The sequence below is a fragment of the Nomascus leucogenys genome, chromosome 10 (assembly GCF_006542625.1).
Source record: "Nomascus leucogenys isolate Asia chromosome 10, Asia_NLE_v1, whole genome shotgun sequence".
Classification (NCBI taxonomy): Eukaryota; Metazoa; Chordata; class Mammalia; order Primates; family Hylobatidae; genus Nomascus; species Nomascus leucogenys.
In genome coordinates this window covers 76,172,991-76,191,454 of record NC_044390.1, presented here as the reverse complement: position 1 = coordinate 76,191,454, position 18,464 = coordinate 76,172,991, and the positions used below count along the sequence as shown (strand labels likewise).

At 41.3% G+C, this 18,464-nt stretch overlaps 1 protein-coding gene across 1 annotated transcript in view; it reads right to left on the bottom strand.

Annotated features, from left to right (window-relative positions):
• Nucleotides 1-33: 33 nt before the first annotated feature.
• Nucleotides 34-18,464, bottom strand: part of USP30 (ubiquitin specific peptidase 30) — a 35,161-nt gene continuing 16,730 nt past the window's right edge. The window contains exons 5-13 of the mRNA XM_030821329.1: nt 16,119-16,217; nt 15,472-15,517; nt 14,293-14,387; nt 6,650-6,709; nt 6,046-6,132; nt 5,323-5,403; nt 5,003-5,222; nt 2,982-3,102; nt 34-2,378 (exon numbers count right to left, since the gene is read on the bottom strand). Of these exons, the coding sequence (XP_030677189.1) occupies nt 2,114-2,378; nt 2,982-3,102; nt 5,003-5,222; nt 5,323-5,403; nt 6,046-6,132; nt 6,650-6,709; nt 14,293-14,387; nt 15,472-15,517; nt 16,119-16,217 (1,074 nt within the window). The 3' untranslated portion in view covers nt 34-2,113. The remainder of the gene's footprint in view (nt 2,379-2,981; nt 3,103-5,002; nt 5,223-5,322; nt 5,404-6,045; nt 6,133-6,649; nt 6,710-14,292; nt 14,388-15,471; nt 15,518-16,118; nt 16,218-18,464) is intronic.

The following is an 18,464-nucleotide window of genomic DNA, read 5'->3' as shown; positions in this document are numbered from 1 at the left end:
GAAAGACGATAAGAACACCAGGTGATTTTTTTCCTAACAAAACAATTATTTTATTGCTATAATACACAGCAGATACAAAAGTACCTTTAGCAAATACATACATCAGCAGTTATTATGGCAAAACTACTAGTTTAACTTAGGCCAAAAGAAGCTACTTACTTTGAAAACAACTTAAAATTAGAAATCAGATTATTGGGCTGCTACTTAATGCATAATAATTTACAAAATGAAGAAGTCAGGTTAAAAGGCTTTGCACAGGTATTGTTCACATTTACAGCCTTGGCTCAAATCCTGGCCTCCGACCAAAGAAAGATCTGCTTATAACCATATATTCCAAGGCTCAGCCCCTTTTCTCCATCTTTCTTTAGTGGTGGATTTCAAAGAGTAAGCAGTGGCAGAACAGCAATTACTTAAAGCTACAGCTTTGCAGTACACTTTAAGGTCACATGATTGGGCATTTGTTCCACCAGACTTGGGTAAAACAAGTGTGTTCACTTCAACATCAAAGCCAAGGTCTGCATTGGGTGAGTGCAGGACGGACCGTACAGTTCAAGCTGCCCCTTGCACCCCGACGCCCAGAGCCTGGAGAGCCTGCACAGAATATTCTGTTGAGAGTGAGTTACTGAGTCCTCAGGGTGCAGCCTGGGCCCAGCAGAAGAGTGATCACCTGGGCTTCCTGCACCGTGAGCTGCTGCCAAGGCACTGTTTGGTGTGTCTGCCAGCTCGCCCCCAGCAGAGGAAGTGCGGTCTTAGCCTTACCTCAGACGACCTTTTGGATAGGTCTGATTCCAAATCTTACCTCTGATGAGTCGGTATGAATTAGGCATCCATTTTTTTAAATTAAAAATTTAGCTTAAAACATAGGTACTACTGTGTCATCAAAATTCCTTTGACCCTGAGCTGCATTCAGAGACTTACCCGAAAAGAGAAGAAAGTGCTCAATATATACTTTTTGTATTAGGTTACTGGAAATGAATAAATTCAGAATATGGACCTAGAGCAACATGACAATACTAGATGCCAGCTGTAGTTATATGTTTTTTAAAAAGTCAAAAGCTGCTTTCTCCTTTTCTTGAAAAGGGCTGAACTTTGGTGGTCATCAAGTCTAACCCTTCACTTCACAAATGAGGAAACTGAGGTTCAGAGAGACTGCAGCCCCATAGTCGGCGCTTCCTAAGCCAGGTGTCAACTCAGGGCAGGGATTGTTTTTTTATACAGCCCCAAGCTCCTACCTGTAAACCTTAAGGGCTCTGCATGGGCAATAAATAAACAGATGAAAGTAACTGTCCACAGTGGATCCTTGTGTAAGAAAGTTTTCCACAGAGCAGAGGAATCAGGTGTTGCAAAGATACAGCTCAGTTCTGGCTATTCACAGAGTTTTATAATACAGTGTAATTACATCTCAGTCCAATATACAAAAGATAAAAGCAACAAGTAAGCTTTTCACTTATAACTGACAAAGTAGTGAAAGAGTTTCCCCAGGGGGCAGATTTGGCAGATGAGCCTTTACTCCATAGAAAGAATTGAAAGATTAGAAAAGGCATAGAAAAAGGAAGGTGTTCTTTAGGCATCTTTTACCTGTTCTCTTGCTATCCTTTGAGTAGCCTGGAAGGAATATTTCAGAATGGACGTGCTACAAAAGCAATCGAAAGTGAAAGGCACTTTTTCTTCTAAATTGTTGCCTTTAATAATTTCATTAATTCTTGTCAACAATTTTTATGGGCCTGCTTATTAAAAATAAAAGATCTAAGTGGAAACGTTGATTAGACAAACGTACCTCCCCTCTGAGAACACCTAACATTATAGTATAAAAATGGTGGCTTCAAGAATCTGAATTCTTCTAATTACCTGTATCAGATGAGTAAAAAGACACTCCATACATAATGAATGCTTTCTTAACACAACAGTACCTTCTACACACATGAACAGAACTGTTCAGGGAGCCTGATTTGGTATGAATTGGGGCTGGCTCCCAGGTGAAGCCTGCTATTAGAACACACCGGAAGGCTGGAAGGCTCTAGTGGGGCTGCTTGCACACGCAACAGTACAGTTTTACTTTTTTCCTGGACAGTGCAGAAAGTGCCATCAGCTCTAGCCTTGCAGGAGGGCAGAGTCATTCTTCAGACTTGCACTCCTGGCTCTGGTGCTGCATCCTGGAAAGGACACGCTCGTAGAACAGCAGGTAGGCACTGGAGGACAGGACCTCCTGCAGGCTGGCCTTGCGGACGGTGTCATCGGAGACCCACAGCCACTGATTGCTGGTTGAGAGAGGGTTCCTGGCAGAAGGTGGGGACCGTCGGTAAGTGACAAAGTGTCCAGAGTGCATGTCTCCATGGTGGACGACAACTGCCATCAGCCGGAAGAGGTATGTGGAGGAGCTGAACGATAGGAACACGTCAGGGGTTTACAATTTTAACAAAAAAGACTTTACAGGCAAAAACAAAAGAATGCTAATGTTAAATAGGGGATCAATACAATGGTAAGTCCATACCACTGAATGCTACACAACTATTAAAATACAGATCTGTATTTACTGGCATGGCAAGATGTACATTCTATGAGTATATGTATATTGTGTATATGTGGATGTTTCTATCAATGAGTGTTTGTGTTTATGTATACTGTATGTATGTGTGTTCACATACCCACGTACAACTTTATACAGTGCATGACCCTAAGTGTTTAATTGGCTATCACTAGGTGGTATCCCAAGAAATTTTAAATTTTCTTTATATTTTATACATACACATATATATACACACATACATATGCATATGTAAATTTTATGTACTTTTAAAATTCTTAGTTTAAAAGTTATTTCCATTTTGGACAAAAATAAATAGGAATGTATAATCGTGAAACTTCACCTTAAAATGAAAAATAAACATCTACATTTTCCTTAATTCATTTCTGTGAAAAGCTAATTTGAGAAGCTAAGAGCAGTGGTAGCTCTAAGATGGGGCTTGTAGAGGGCAGCTCACCTGTAATCGGGAACAACTGGGAGAGGGAAGGGCATCGGCGCTGACAGTGTTGGCAATAAAGATGGGGAGCAGGCGCCATTCATAAAAATCTGTGTTTTGGGGACCCCTGGCTGATTCAGAACTGCAAGAGAAAAAGGCCCAAGTCAATGAAAATTAGCAGTGGCTCTGTAAACAAAACCTGGTTTTGATTACCTTGAAAGTTAACTCCCCATAATGCTACAAAGAAAAAAATCTATTTCATTTGGTATTATATAGATTCATAAAATAATCTGCCCTTTATCCTTAATCTCAAATAGGGATAATCTGTCTTAATCCCAAATAGGAAAAGTGTATCTAGCTCCAGCTTTACGGCCAGCCTGGGATCTTTGAGCTTCCTAGCCGTTTGCTAATGGCATGTATCAAAGTTAATCAGTAGCTAATTTACTGGCTTTTGACCTAAACCAAGGTTTCTCAACAGCAGCACCATGATGGTTTTGGCTGGATCATTCTTTGTTGTGGGGGCTGTCCTGTGCATTAGAGGATGTTGAACAGCATCCCTGGTCTCTACCCACTAGACACCAGTAGCACCCCTCCCCCAGTAGTGACAACCAAAAATGTTACTAGACATTGCCCAATGTCCCTTGGGAGGCAAAACTCCTCCAAATTGAGAACCACTGATCTAAGCATTCCATTTTCTTTAATTCTGTCAGCTTCTAAGGAATACCAACATGTAATAGCATTCATACATGTTTATGGGTAGACATAGGATAATTAAGGCCATATTTACATGTCTTTTCCTTTCAAGTGTCATTTTTGGGGGCTGTTACGTACCAAGCAGTTTACTGATGACATTTTTTTTGTTTGTTTTTTAGAAAGGATCTTGCTCTGTTGCCCAGGCTGGAGCACAGTGGCGTGATCACAGCTCACTACAGCCTCAAACATCTGGGTTCAAGCAATCCTCCCACCTCAATCTCCCAAAGTGCAGGGATTACAGGTGTGAGCCACCACGACTGGCCCTACTGCTGGCATCTTTAACCACAGCCAGCATGCTCTCAACATTAGTAAACCTGCACCCCAGCCCAGGAGAGGGGGAAGCTGGGGTGCAGAGGTCTTTGATTTAAAACCAGGGCCAAGGACTGAACCTGAGTCTGTCCCATACCTCATCTCTTTTCGATGTTAATCTAGTGATTTGATGAGAAAGAGGAAAACGCAATCTCCCTGACATGATGAGGTGTCGGGCCATGCAACTGCGGTCATAAAAAGAACAAAAGGAATAAGAGACCCTAAATAGGAAAATATGGGGTGTGAGACAAACCTGACCTAACTGGGGGCGGCAGGCAGGTGGTGAGTTCAGGCTGTGAGCCCTTCAAGTGAGTGGGTTTTCCTCATGTCTAACTCTAAAGAACTCAGTGTGTCACATGAGACACCTTTAGAAAATGGCCCAACATGGCATTCTAGGGCCAGTTCTCCTTTGTGGTGTTTGCCCTTGGACCAATCATTCAACCCCGTGGAGCCTCCACGTTCTTATCAGTAAGACCGGCGATAATAGCTACCTGGCTTAACTGAGACCTCAGCTGAGGGCAGTAATGGAATCAGATACATAATTCAGTACAGAAGTCATTTCAACCCCCAGAAGAGGCTCAGTGATCTTTAGCCAGGACATGTCCTCCCTACATTTCCTGTACTGACAGGAAATGACACGACCGAAAAAAGAAAAAAAAAATTCACTGGAATGACGTGAGCCAATGATTATATCATTTAGTGGAAAAATCAGAAAGCAAGGCTGCAATTTTAAGCATTTCTCTCTGTACTTTTTCATCTGTAATATGGTTTCAAAAATGATACATCTCACTGCTACATAATTTTAACCTCTTCTAAGAAATCTTTCCTCTTCCACCCCCAATCCTGCTGTTCTCAAGAGTTTAAGCAACCATTGTACCAGCCTTGTGCTCATGTCATAAGGGACCCAGAAGGTGGTGATGCCAAACTGCTTTTCTCTGTGCTGAAAATTCCTGCTGCATCGGCTACTCGCGCGCACACACCTGGTGTGGGGGCTCCTGGCCCATCCTGCAGCTCCAGTGTAGGCCCTGGGTTCTTGTTCAGTTTAGGGTTGGGTTGACTAGGTTTATGTCCAAGGAGGTGGTACTTGTAAATGTCCATCATCAGAAACTCATTGAACTGCACGTGCTCGTGCCGCTTCAGAGGTGTGCCATGGCTGGACCAGCTCAGCCTCTGTAGGTGGATGCACAGACACTGAGGAAGCTGCGGGTGGAAAAGAAACCCGGGAGAACCGAGTTGTTTCAGGGGCAGGACACATGGAGTCCTCAAAACAAAGCCAACAGGGTGTGTGGTGTGGGCTCACCTTCCCTAGTTTTAACTGTTTAACAAAAGTGGTCCGCTGGTGTTCCACCTTTTCCCCATTCAACGTTCCCTTGGCTTCAATCTGAAATAAAAGAAACATTTCTCTGCAGAAATGCCTAAAATAGGACAGCTTTGGAGTGCTGCAGACCACAGTGGTGTTATAGTGGCACACAACTGGCACTTGACTGCTACCTGCTGAAATGAACTCAGCTGCCCAGTTATTTGTGAATTGTTTTCCCTGATCCCTCTTAGTCATTAAATAACAGAAACAGTGGAGGGAAGAGAACGTGAAGAACGAACACCGACGCTCTGACACTGGCATATCATCTATTAATTGTTCTCTGTCTTCAAAAATTCTGTTCCATACAGTTCCTCTTGAGTCAGAGGGGAAAACTCAGTTACTTAGGGGAGTCAGGCAGGTAGCACAGGTTAAAAGGAAGGGTGTAAAACAAACGGGATTGGAGGCAACTGCAGCAAACTGGAGAGGGCACTTCTCATCTCAGCGTGACAGTTTATTCTTTAAACACTGCGCATGAAACAAAACTCATCTGGGAAAGAGATTTGGTCCATGAGCTGCCAATGTCCATACCAAGTTAGGGAGAAGTAGAAGTGGCTGAAAAGACCCACTGGGTACAGTCAGAAGAGCTCAGGGTCACTGGTGTGAGAGGCGCTACATCAGCACACACAGGCCAGCTGGGGATGACATGTGGAGTTCAATGCATACCTTTGTACAGTTGTCACACACAACATCCCGCACTGATTCTGATGAGATGAAGTGGTGTAGGCAGTGGTCCAGGGTCAATGGGTGACCCTACAGCATGAGAAGAAGAAAATTACTACAATTCAAAGGACAGCTATACTGAAACTGTTAGCGGATGGCAGTGTGAAGACCAGAGCTTTATTTTGATGTATGCAGGCAATAAAGTTTTATAGTAACAACTGGATGTTTCCTGGACAAACATGGGGCTCAAAGCACCCTAGACTGCTACTACTGACAGATTCTAGAGCATAAGGATGTAACTGCACGAACATGTGGACTTCCATGCTGTTTTAAGTATCTTTGAATTTGAGGTTAATGTCTGTGTGTGTGTGTGCACGCGCACGTGTGTGTGTATGTATTCAAAAAGCCAAAATTTATGGAGCAAAAGAAAAACAATTCATTTTCCTCTCTCCCATAATCATGCCACATATTAAAGTTAAGATGGGGTTCAACCAACCATGAATCTGAATTACACATAGTGGCCTGAGCCACATAAAATGCCTCAAAGCCCTTTCAGATTGAAATGTCTCTGAAATAGACTCCAAATAAACCATAAATCAGTACATACCCATGTGGCGGCTGGAATACTTAGTGAAAGGCTATCAAAGGTATCAAATCGAACAGGACTCTGAAACAAATGTTGCAGAAAATCCAGAAAAGATTTAGGCTTAGTTCAAAGTTTTAAAGATCCAAGATATGTGACTATGAAACAGTTTAATATTGAGATGCCCAACATTAACATAGTAAAATATAATGTACTTAGTTAGAATCAAATTCTATTAAAACATATTAAAACAACCTTGTACACATAAGAGGTACAATAATACTAAAGAATCGCTTGGAACAACTGAAAGATTAAATACCTGACCCAGCAATAATTTTGGGATTTTAAGGAAATAACCATGGGCATAACTACAAGGATATTCATCAACATTATTTATAATAGCAAAAATTTGAATACAGTCAGCATCACTTAACAATGGGGATACAGTCTGAGAAATGCATCCTTAGGTAAACATCATCATCATTGTGTAAACATCACAGAGCGCACTTACGAGAACCTAGATGGTGCATCCGACTACACACCTAGGCTATACCATCTAGCTACTGCTCCTAGGCTATCAACCTGTACAACAAGTTACCGTACTGAATGCTGTAAGCAACTGTAACACAGTGGGAAGTACTTGTATATCTAAACATAGAAAAGGTACCGTACAAATAAAGTATTATAATCTTACGGGACCACCATCATATATGTGGTTTGTCATTGACCAAAACATCATTATATAGCACATGACTGTAGCACATGACTCTAGCAAATGGTTTAGTAAATTACATAGCATGTCCACAGAATGAAACACTACGTTAAACAAAATGTAGAAGAACGTATGATCATGTGGAAAGATGTTCATGTTAGATTATTCATTGCAAAAAAGCAGACGATGAAGTAGGGTGAGAGAGTTCCTGCTTTTGGTGATGGCAGAGGCACTTGGGTAGATTAACCCTTCTTGAGATAACAATTGTAAAGTTTGGAACAAAACAAAACAAAACCGTTTGAATGAACAGAGAGCTACCAAAAGCAGGCAGAAATGGAAAAGAAGTCAACTGCTGGAAAAACAGAACTCTGTGGGCGAGATTTGTGTGTTTGTGGCTTTTCTTTCTGGTTGATGTGGTGCTGGGTGGTGAAAAGCAGCATCCTACAGGATTGAGTGGTCAGACGACAGAGTTCAAGAATCAGGGCTGGTGGAGAGACCAGGGGAAATGCCAGGAAGAAAGGAGACACAGAGGGGATGAGCCCCAAAGTTTATACCTAAACTCTGTTCAATTCCAGGGCTGATCCCTGAACCACACGTGCACAGGGGGAAACTCCAGGGAGCCTGGCAAAAAGTAGCAGCTGGAAGCTAAAAAAACTGAGCAGAGATTTTGCTGCCCAATGTAGGGGAGACAGAGTTGAGTTTGAGCCCAGCCAGGTTAACTGCAGGCCAAAAGAAAATTAATTTTTCTTCATAGATATGTAACAGAATCCCTACTCTCTATGTCTCTACTATCATGTTAAGTATACAATAAAAAATTACTAAACATAAAATACAAAGAAGTCAGCACACAAGGACCTCACAGATGTATCATAAATATGCTCAAGGATGTAAAGGAAAATATACAGTGACGGTGAATGAACAAATTGAGAATCTCAGAACAATGGAAACTATTAAAAAGAAGGCAATGGAAATTCTATAACTAAAAACAACAGTGACTACAATGAAAAATTTGTTGCACAGGCAAACAGATTGGAGATGAAAAAAGAATCAGGCCAGGTATGGTGGCTCACACCTGTAATCCCAACACTTTGGGAGGCTGTAATGGAAGGATCACTTGAGCCCAGGAGTTCGGGACCAACCTGAGCAACACAGTGAGACCCCCGTCTCTACAAAAAATAAAAAAAAATTAGCTGGGTGTGGTGGCACACACCTGTAGTCCCAGCTGCTCAGGGGCTAAGGTGGGAGGATAACTTGAGCCTGGGAGGTTGAGGCTGCAGTGAGCTATGATCACATTATTGCAATCCAGCCTGGGTGACAGAGCTAAGACCCTGTCTCAAAAAAAAAAAAGAAAAAAGAAAAAGAAAAAAAGAGAAAAAAGAATCAGTGAACATGAAGATAAGTCAATAGAAATGATCTAATTTAAAGAACACACAGAAGAAAGATTGAAGAAAATTGAACAAGACCTCAGTGACCTGTGGGCCAACATTAAGTAAAATAACAAGTGAAAAATGGGCATAAAATCTTTGTTGAAAAAATAATGGCCAAGAATTTTCAAATCTGGTTAAAAAAAGTACAAATTTAAGAAACTCAGCCAACCCCAAACAGGATAAATAAGATAAACACTAAGAAAACCACATCTATGTGCAGCATGAACAAAAATAAAGAGAAAATTTTGTAAGCAGTGTAAGCAGAAGAAAAAAGAAATGACAATTTACATAAAGAAGAATGATATAAATGACACTAACTGAAAAAAATGGAGGCCAGAAGACAATAGAATAATGTCCTTAAAGTGATGAATTTAAAATAAACCAAAGCAAAACCACGGCAACACTGTCAACCCAAAGTTCTATATCCAGCAGTAGTATTCTTCAAAAATGAAGGCAAGACAAAAACATTTTCATATACATGAAATCTAAGTGTATCTGTCACCAGTACACCTATAACAAATGTTAAAAGGAAGTTTTTAGGCCGAAAGGGAAAAAACATCAAATGGATTTTGATCTATGAGAAAGACTGAGAACAAGAAAAATGGTAAATATATTTTTTCTATTAATTAATTAATAGAAGAGAAGGCAACTCTTTTTTTTTTTTTTTTTTTTTTGAGATGGAGTCTCGCTCTGTCGCCCAGGCTGGTGTGCAGTGGAGCAATCTCAGCTCACTGCAACCTCCGCCTCCCAGGCTCAAGCAATTCTCCTGCCTCAGCCTCCTAAGAGAAGGCAACTCTTGCATACTACTGGTGGGAATGTAAATTGGTGCAGCTATTTCTTTTTTTTTTGAGATTCAGTCTCGCTCTGTCGCCCAGACTGATGTACAGTGGTGTGATCTCGGCTCACCACAACCTCGGCCTCCTGGGTTCAAGCTATTCTCCTGCCTCAGCCTCCTGAGTAGCTGGGATTACAGGCGCCCACCACCATGCCCAGCTAATTTTTGTTAATTTTAGTAGAGACGGGGTTTCACCATGTTGGCCAAGCTGGTCTTGAACTCCTGACCTCGTGATCCACTCGTCTCAGCCTCCCAAAGTGCTGGGATTACAGACGTGAGCCACAGCGCCTGGCTGGTGCAGCTATTATAGAAAATTGTATGGAGGAGCTTCCTCAAAAAGTTAAGAACAGAACTACTGTATGAACTAGCAATACCACTTCCAGGTATATATCCAAAGGAAATGAAATGAAACACATATAACTCTTTAAAGCAAAAACTATGACACAGTATTGTGGGGTTTATAATGTATGTATAATAGCACAAAGGCTGGGGTAACAGAACTATACTTCTGTAATATTCCAGGATTTTACATGAAGTATAATATTAACTCTAAACAGAATGTGATAAGGTAAAACTGCATAATATAATCTCTCACACACCCCCCCACACACAAACACACCAGAGTAAAGCTAAAAGGCCAACAAAGGTATTAAAATGGAATACTAAAAAGTATTCCATTAACCTGAAAGAAGCCAGTGAAGGGGGAACAGAGGAACAAGAAAATATGTAAGACAAACAGAAAACAAATGGTAAAATGGCAGGCCTAAATCTAATCACATCAATACTTACATTAAATGTAAATGGACTAAGCATTCCAACTAAAAGATTGTCAAGCTAGTTAAAAAAGCAAGACCCATTATATGCTGTCCACAAAGCCACACTTTAAATACAAAGGCCGAAAATAACAGAAAGAAATTACCAAATAAACATTAGCTAGATTAAAAATGAATCATTCAAATAGACTTCAAGTCAAGGAGTCTTAGCAGAGATGAAGAGGGACAATTTATCATGACAAGATGAGTTAACTCATCATAATATATATGCTTGTATCCAGTAACAAAGTTTAAAACAAATTAGCAGAAATAGAGCTGAAGAAAAGACAAATTTTAGCAAACAAGCAAGAAATAATACCAATATTAAACAAAATCTTTCAGTAAACAGAGGAGGGAACATTTTCCAGCCTATTTTATGAGGCTAGTATAATCCTTATAACAAAGCCTGACAAAGACATCACAAGAGAAGAAAAGTGTAAGAACAATATTCCTCATAAACATAGATACTAATATCCTTTAGGAAATATTAGCAAATCAAATTCAATAATATATAAAAACAATAAAGCATCATGATCAAGTGGGGTTTATCCCAGAAAGGCTGGTTTAACATTAGAAAAATCAATCACTGGCCGGGCGCAGTGGCTCACGCCTGTAATCCCAGCACTTTGGGAGGCCGAGGCAGGCGGATCACGAGGTCAGGAGATCGAGACCGTCCTGGCTAACATGGTGAAACCCTGTCTCTACTAAAAAATATAAAAAATTAGCCGGGTGTGGTGGCGGGCACCTGTAGTCCCAGCTACTTGGGAGGCTGAGGCAGGAGAATGGCATGAACCTGGGAGGCGGAGCTTGCAGTGAGCCGAGATTGCGCCACTGCACTCCAGCCTGGGCGACAGAGCGAGACTCCATCTCAAAAAAAAAAAAAAAAAAAAAAAAAAATTATAAAACACCAAATACTTGCTTCAGAAGATTTGAAACAAAGCAAAGATGTCTGCTATCATCACTCTTATTTAACTTTGTACCAGAAGTCTTAGCCAGGATAATAAGGCAAAGAAAAAAAAAAAAAGGAATAAAGATTGGATTGGAAAGGAAGAACTAAAACTATTTCTATTCATAAGCAACATAACTGTTTGCATACACAGAGAATGCTAAGGAATATATAACAAAACTTCTACAGCTTCTAGAAGTAATAAATGAATGTTTACAAAAATCTCGAGATATAAGGTCAATATATAAACAGCTATATGTCTATATACTAGTGGCAAACAATTTGAAAAGAAATTTTTTAAAATTCCACTTACAATAGTATCAAAATAATGCATGGAAAAAAGAGATGAATAGTCAACTTATAGATTACAGTTCCTTAACATATCTTACTTATCTTTTAATATATGAACCTTATTTTTAAAAAGACCATTCAACATATTAGTCTTCAAGGTAATGTCACTCAGAACCACAATGACACAGCAAATGAAAACAATCAACAAAATGAAAAGGCAATATATGGAATGAAGGAAAATATTAGCAAACCATATATCTGATAAGAGGTTAACATCCAAAACTGAATACTTGAAATATACTAAAAGAGCGTTTATAAGGAACTCATATGGACCAATGGCAAAAAAAAAAAAAAAAGTAACATGATTAAAAAATGGGCAAAGGACCTGAACAGACACTTTCCAAAAAAAAGACATACAAATGGCCAGTGGGTATACAAAAAGGCACTCAATATCACTAATCATCAGGGAAATGCAAATAAAACCACAAAAAGCTATCACTGCACACCTGTTAGGATGGCTATTACCAAAAAGACAGCATGTGGTTGGGCGCAGTGGCTCATGCCTTAATCTCAGCACTTTGGGAGGCCGAGACAGGTGGATGACTTGAGGTTGGGAGTTCAAGATCAGCCTGGAAAATATGGTGAAACCCGATCTCTACTAAAAATACAAAAGATTAGCTGGGTGTGTTGGTGGGTGCCTGTAATCCCAGCTACTTGGGAGACTGGGGTGGGAGAAATGCTTGAACCCAGGAGGCGGAGGTTGCAGTGAGCCACTGCACTCTAGCGTGGGTGCAGCAGAGCGAGACTCTCTCTGAAAAAAAAAGACAGCATGTAACAAGTGTTGCCAAGGGTGGGGAGAGAAGGCAACTCTTGCACACTGTTGGTGGGAATGTAAATGGAAAACAGTATGAAGGTTCCTCAAAAAGTTAAGAATAGAACTACTATATGAACTAGCAATACCACTCCTAGGTACATATCCAGAGGAAATGAAATCAGGATCTCAAAGATATATCTGCAAAACAATGTTCATTGTAGCATTATTCACAATAGCCAAGATATGGAACTTCCACAGACAGATGAATGAGAAAATGTGGTATACATGTACAATGAAATATTATTCAGCCATCAAAAAGGAAGTCCTACCATCTGTAACAAGATGGATGAACCTGGAGGACATCTGCTATGTGAAATAAGCCAGATATAGAAAGATAAACACCGCCTGATCTCATACCTATATGGAATCTAGAAAAGTCAAACTCACAGAAGCAGAGTATATGGTGGCTGCCAGGGGCTGGGGAGGTGGGGAGATGTTGCTCAAAGATGCAAACCTTCAGTTACAAGACGAATAAGTTCTGGAGAGTTAACGTACAGCATGGTGACTACAGTTAATAATACTGTATTGTATTCTTCAAATATACTAAGAGAGTGTTCTCACCACATATGAGCACAGGTGCATGTGCGCACACACACACACACACAGTCATACATCAAATCATCACTTTGTACACCCTAAATATATACACTTTTTATTGTTGATTAGATCTCAATAAAGCTGGGGGAAAAAGCCACAATGAGATACTACTTTGCACTCAATAGGATGGCTAGAACCACAATGTCAGACAGGACCTAGAGAGTGGGCTGACATCAAAATGTGGGTGAGGCTGTGAAGAAACTGGAACCCCTCATGCACTGCCGGTGGGAATGTAAAATGGCATAGCCACTTTGGAAAACAGTCTGGCAGTTCCTCAAAAGGTTAAACAAAAGAGTTAACCATATAAGCTAGCAATTCTACTCTGAGGTATATACCCAACTGAAGTGAAAATATATGGCCACACAAAAACTTGTATGTAAATGTTCACAGCAACATTATTCATAATGACCAAAAAGGGTTAACAATCTAAATGCCCATCAACTGATGAATGGATAAAAATGTTGTAGATCCATGTAATGCAATATTATTTGGTAATAAAAGGAACAAAGTACTGATTCATGTCAAAATATGGAAGAAATGTGGAAATACTATGCTAAATGAAAGAAGCCAGACACAAAAATCCACACATTACATGATTCCATTTATATGAAACATCCAGAATATGCAAATCCATAGAGACAGAAGTAGATTCATGGTTGACAAGGGTAGGGTGATGGAAAGGATGGGGAGAGGCTGCTAATGAGTATGTTTTTTAAGGGGGCAATGAAAATGTTATAAAGTTGACTGATCCCAGAGTCAGTAATGGCTGTGAAAAAATAAAATAAAATGGATTGGGGTGACAGTTGCACAATTCTCTATTTTGTATGATGTTGGAAATTTTCCCTAATAAAATATTATTTTAAAACCTCAAAAGCAAAGGGGAAAAAACCAGCCTTAGAATCTACAGTGTCCACCATGAGCATAGACTCAACCACTGGACTCAAGATCCTGCCAATCCACAGTGGGTCTGTTGTCCTTGGTGCAGAAGATGCCATCTGACCTCAAATGACATGCTGACACTGACCAAAGTAGGGCAGTCAGTCCACTTGTGTGCAGAGGCCAGGTAGTCTCTAACACCAGTGACCAATGTCAGCCCACTCTCTAGGTCCTTTCAAGAATCCTAACTTTTGGAAAACCTCACCTGGAAATATCAAGTGTTGGTATTGTATTTACCTGGTGTTCACAGTGTTTGCAGACCATATTACTAGTGAGTCTTCCATGAAAAGGATGTTGAGACTTCCAGTGATTGGATATGGGGTGAGGTGACCCTGGAATGCAAAAAGTTTTTTGATATGTCACTTTTAGCCCTTTGGCACCAAGCTCAACATTCATCTTCCTTTCTAGTATGTGGTAGAAACTCCCTCTTGAGAAAAAATGTTCTTGAAAAGTACATTGAAATAGCTTTCCTCATTGACTTCCATCCAAAAGACATCCCATTCCTTCATAGGAGAATTTACACAGATCTATCTTTACATATGGTTTCTGTATAATGGGTAGAGCCACATTTTAAAAAGGAATTTGTGTTGAATAATGTCTTTTAACAAACATATGCTTAAAATGTTTGAGATGTCAAAAGAAGGATACCACAAGTGAACATTCCACAAAGTGAGATAAAACCTTCTGAAATAATCAGAATAAGCAAGTTCTGAATAACTAGGCCTTTCTTTGGCTAGAATGGGGTTTAATGGAAAGAACCTAAGTGAGAAACCCGGGCTGTGGAGTCGGGCAGCCCAGGGATCAGCTCTGGCTCTGCTTCTTATTCGCTACCTGACCTGGGAATGCCTTTAATCTCTGCAAGCCTCAATGTGTGGAAAATTGGGATAGTTATTATCCCATTAACTCCAGTATCATCAACTTTGTAGAGTTGTTATGAGGCTTAAATGAGATAATGCAATGCCTGGCAAACAGCATGGGCTCAAAAAATATTTGTTCCTATTACTACACAGAGGAATTAATATGCTAATTTTATTTTTTAAGTCTTAAGAAAACAATTTCCTCCTAAGGATGACTGTGGTAATATGCAATAGAATTTGGCAGCACTGGAAATGCTGAGGACACGACAGATTCAGCTTATTATGTTCTTCCCAGGATCAATTCAAAAAGGTAAAAAGAAAGCCCTTGTTTGAAGTACAAATAAGCCAGTTTCAAGAAAAGTAAGCTGGGCTGGGGTGCAAGGGAACACCAAGAGAATCTATTTAAAGCTATTTTCAAAATACAAGTTCCTTTGCAAGCACATCACACTTCAAGCTGGCCTGTATGTCACCAGAAAAAAATCTTTTTAAAACAAGCAAATTATTATCATATCTTAAAAGTCCACATCTTATGTGTTATATTTCAATGGAAAATGGCTACCTCTTGTGCGGCAGGTAATTTGTTTGGGAGTTATTTCTGACTGCTGCTGTAGGGGAGAAAAAAAAAAAAACAGACTGAAAACCTTACTATAATCCCTTTCACCACCCTCACCCCACCCCTAAACCTTACAAGTTTCTACGCTGATTACACCACTAAAAATCAACTTTTAACAAAGCTCAGGTTTCTAAAGTAGCCTCAATTAGCCTATCTGGCTGGATACTATCCATATTCTTTCATCAAATGCAATAGAAACATATTTCTTCTCTCCAGAATATTTTCATCCTTACTGGTTAACTTTTATCAACTCCTCCGATATTTATACTGTTACAGGGAAATGAGGGCTCACTTAGCATTCCTATGGCCCCTGTTCCCCTGTATTAAATAGGAAAAAATAACACATTCTTTCTTCTCAAAGCCAACACAAATTGCAGCAATAAATCATTTGAAAGAGCCTTGACATCCCTAATCAGAGTCACCAACTGCAAAGCATGTAGTTTTAAGACCCTCCCCTGGCCTCATTCCCACCACTGATTTTTACTGAATCTTACTTTTGAGTTTAAAGTTGTACAAAGATTACACTTGCCTCCCCTATACTTATTAAATATGCACAAGCTGCATAGAACGTGTTGGAAATATTAATGGTTTACCTCCAGGGAATGCACATCAAATAAATGTGTGACCCGAGGCTGGCGGTCTCGCTCATCTTCCAGCGACGAGGTAATGACATGGAATAATTCGTGGGCATCCTGTCATAGGGCAAAGCATTCTTTAGAAGGGTTGGAAGCGGCAAGAGCAAGATCAGAACTACCCACCTCGGGCAGACGCCTTACAATGAATGTGGGTAGAATTTGCTTTCTACCTTCGCAAGGCCCAGCTCATTAAAGAAAACAGTTATGTCCTAGACACTGTCACGAGTGAAGACCCTCAAGCAAGAGGTCCAGGAGCAGAGAGCAGGAGAGAAAGCCAGGCGGCTGCTTTCATGCCAGCAGTCTACGAGACTGTTCTGTTTCACTGAGACAGCCTTGACCTCCGCTCCCGCCAGCAGTCTATGAGACCGTTCTGTTTCACTGAGACAGCCTTGACCTCCACTCCGATTTCAAAAGATTGTTTTTTGTTAATTGTGGTAAAATACACATATCATAACATTTATCATCTTAACATGAATGATTCTGTGGCATTAAGTACATTCATGTTGTTGTACAACCATCACTGCCATCCATCTTCAGAACTTTTCCATCTTCCCCAGCTGAAACTCCGTATCTGTTAAACACTAATTCCCCATTTCCCCTTCCCCAACCCCTGGCACCCACCATTCTTTGTCTCTAAGAATCTCATTACTCTGGGAACCTCACACAAGTGGAACCATACAGTGTTGGTCTTTGCGACTGCCTTATTTTCCTCGGCATAATGTCTTCAAGCTTCACCTATGTTGTAGCATATTGCAGAATTTCCTTCCTTTTTAAGGCTGAATAATATTCCGTTGTATGAAAGTTTTGTTTACCTATTTATCAGCTGATGAACACTTGGGTTGCTTCTACCTCTTGGCTATTGAGAATATGCTGCTATTAACCTGAGTATACAAATACCTTATTGAGTCTCTGGTTTGAATTGTTTTGGTTTGTACCCAGCAGCAGGATTGCTGGATCCAATGGCATGGGACTACTCTTGAAGGATCAATTCAAATGGTTCTCTCCCCGAAAACCCAAGCCACCCCTCACTCTTCCGGGAGTAATGGGGTCACAACACAGGCCCTCTGCTTCTCCTTTGGTGTCCCCTCACACTGCCACCAGAGCAATACTTTAAAAGGCAGATAGCTTTACTCTTCTGCTTTTAGCTTTCCAATGGCTTCTGCTACTAGAGTAAAACCTACCATTCTTATCTGGCCTACAAAGCCCCCAACATTCACAATGTCCCGGCCCCTGGCCTCTTCGGTGTTCCTTGAACATATCCAGCTTATTCCCATTTCGGGCTGTGCTCATACCTTCGCACGGCTACCTCCTATCCTTCAGGTCTCTGCCAAAAGAGCTCCTCCACAGGGCATACTCCCCAACCAACTATCCAAAGCTGCCTCCACCCCTCTGAACCCTAACCCACCCCCAGCCAATTCAGCAGCAGTCCTGAAAAAAGGCCCCTCCTCCAAAATAAGCCCTAAACTCCTGAGGACTCTCAGCTCCCCTGCTTTGACCCCAGTCTGAGCCACACCATCTCGGCCAGATAACTGCAGCGGCCTCCCACCTTTCCTCTCGGCTTGCATTCTTGCCCCTCCAGCCTTCCTTTTCTAACAAGTCAGATCAAACCAGTCCCCAGTTCAAAGCCCTCTAGTGGCTCCCCGCTGCACACACAATAGAAGCCGATGCCGCCCACGGCCTCCTAGTCCCTGCACAATCTGCTGCCTGCCAACTTCGCCAGCCCCTCTCCTCCGCCGCCCTCCCCACCCTGGCCTCCCTGCCATTCTCCACAGGTGGCAGCTTTATAACCATCTCCAGACTTATACCCTAGCTTCTTCATCTGTCTGGAATGCTCTGCACCCAGGTGTCCACACACTTCACTCTCTTTTATACTTCCGGTCTCTGCTGAAACCTCACCTCCTGAGAGGAGCCTCCCTACCTGGAGCAGTCTCCCCCGTCGCTTGGCTCCTCCTCCTCTGCCCTCCCTATCCATGCCATGTCACACCAGCTAGTTTCTTGTTAGCATATCCTGAAATTCCCTGCTTACTGTCTGCACCGACCCCTGCCTGCTATCCTCATCCCCCCTGGAATACCAGCTCTAAGAGAGCAGGAAACTCCTGCAGGTCATGTCTGCTGCTACAACTCCATTGCCCTCGACAGGCCCCACCCCAGGCAGGCATTCAATAAATACTTGTTGCCTATATAAATGAATTCCCTCCTGGGCTATAAAACTGCAGCTGTAGAGTGCAAATAGAGATTCAAAGATAAATAAAGCAAGGCTCTGGCCCCTGAGGGACTCACAATCCAGGGGAGGTGTGGCAGCCT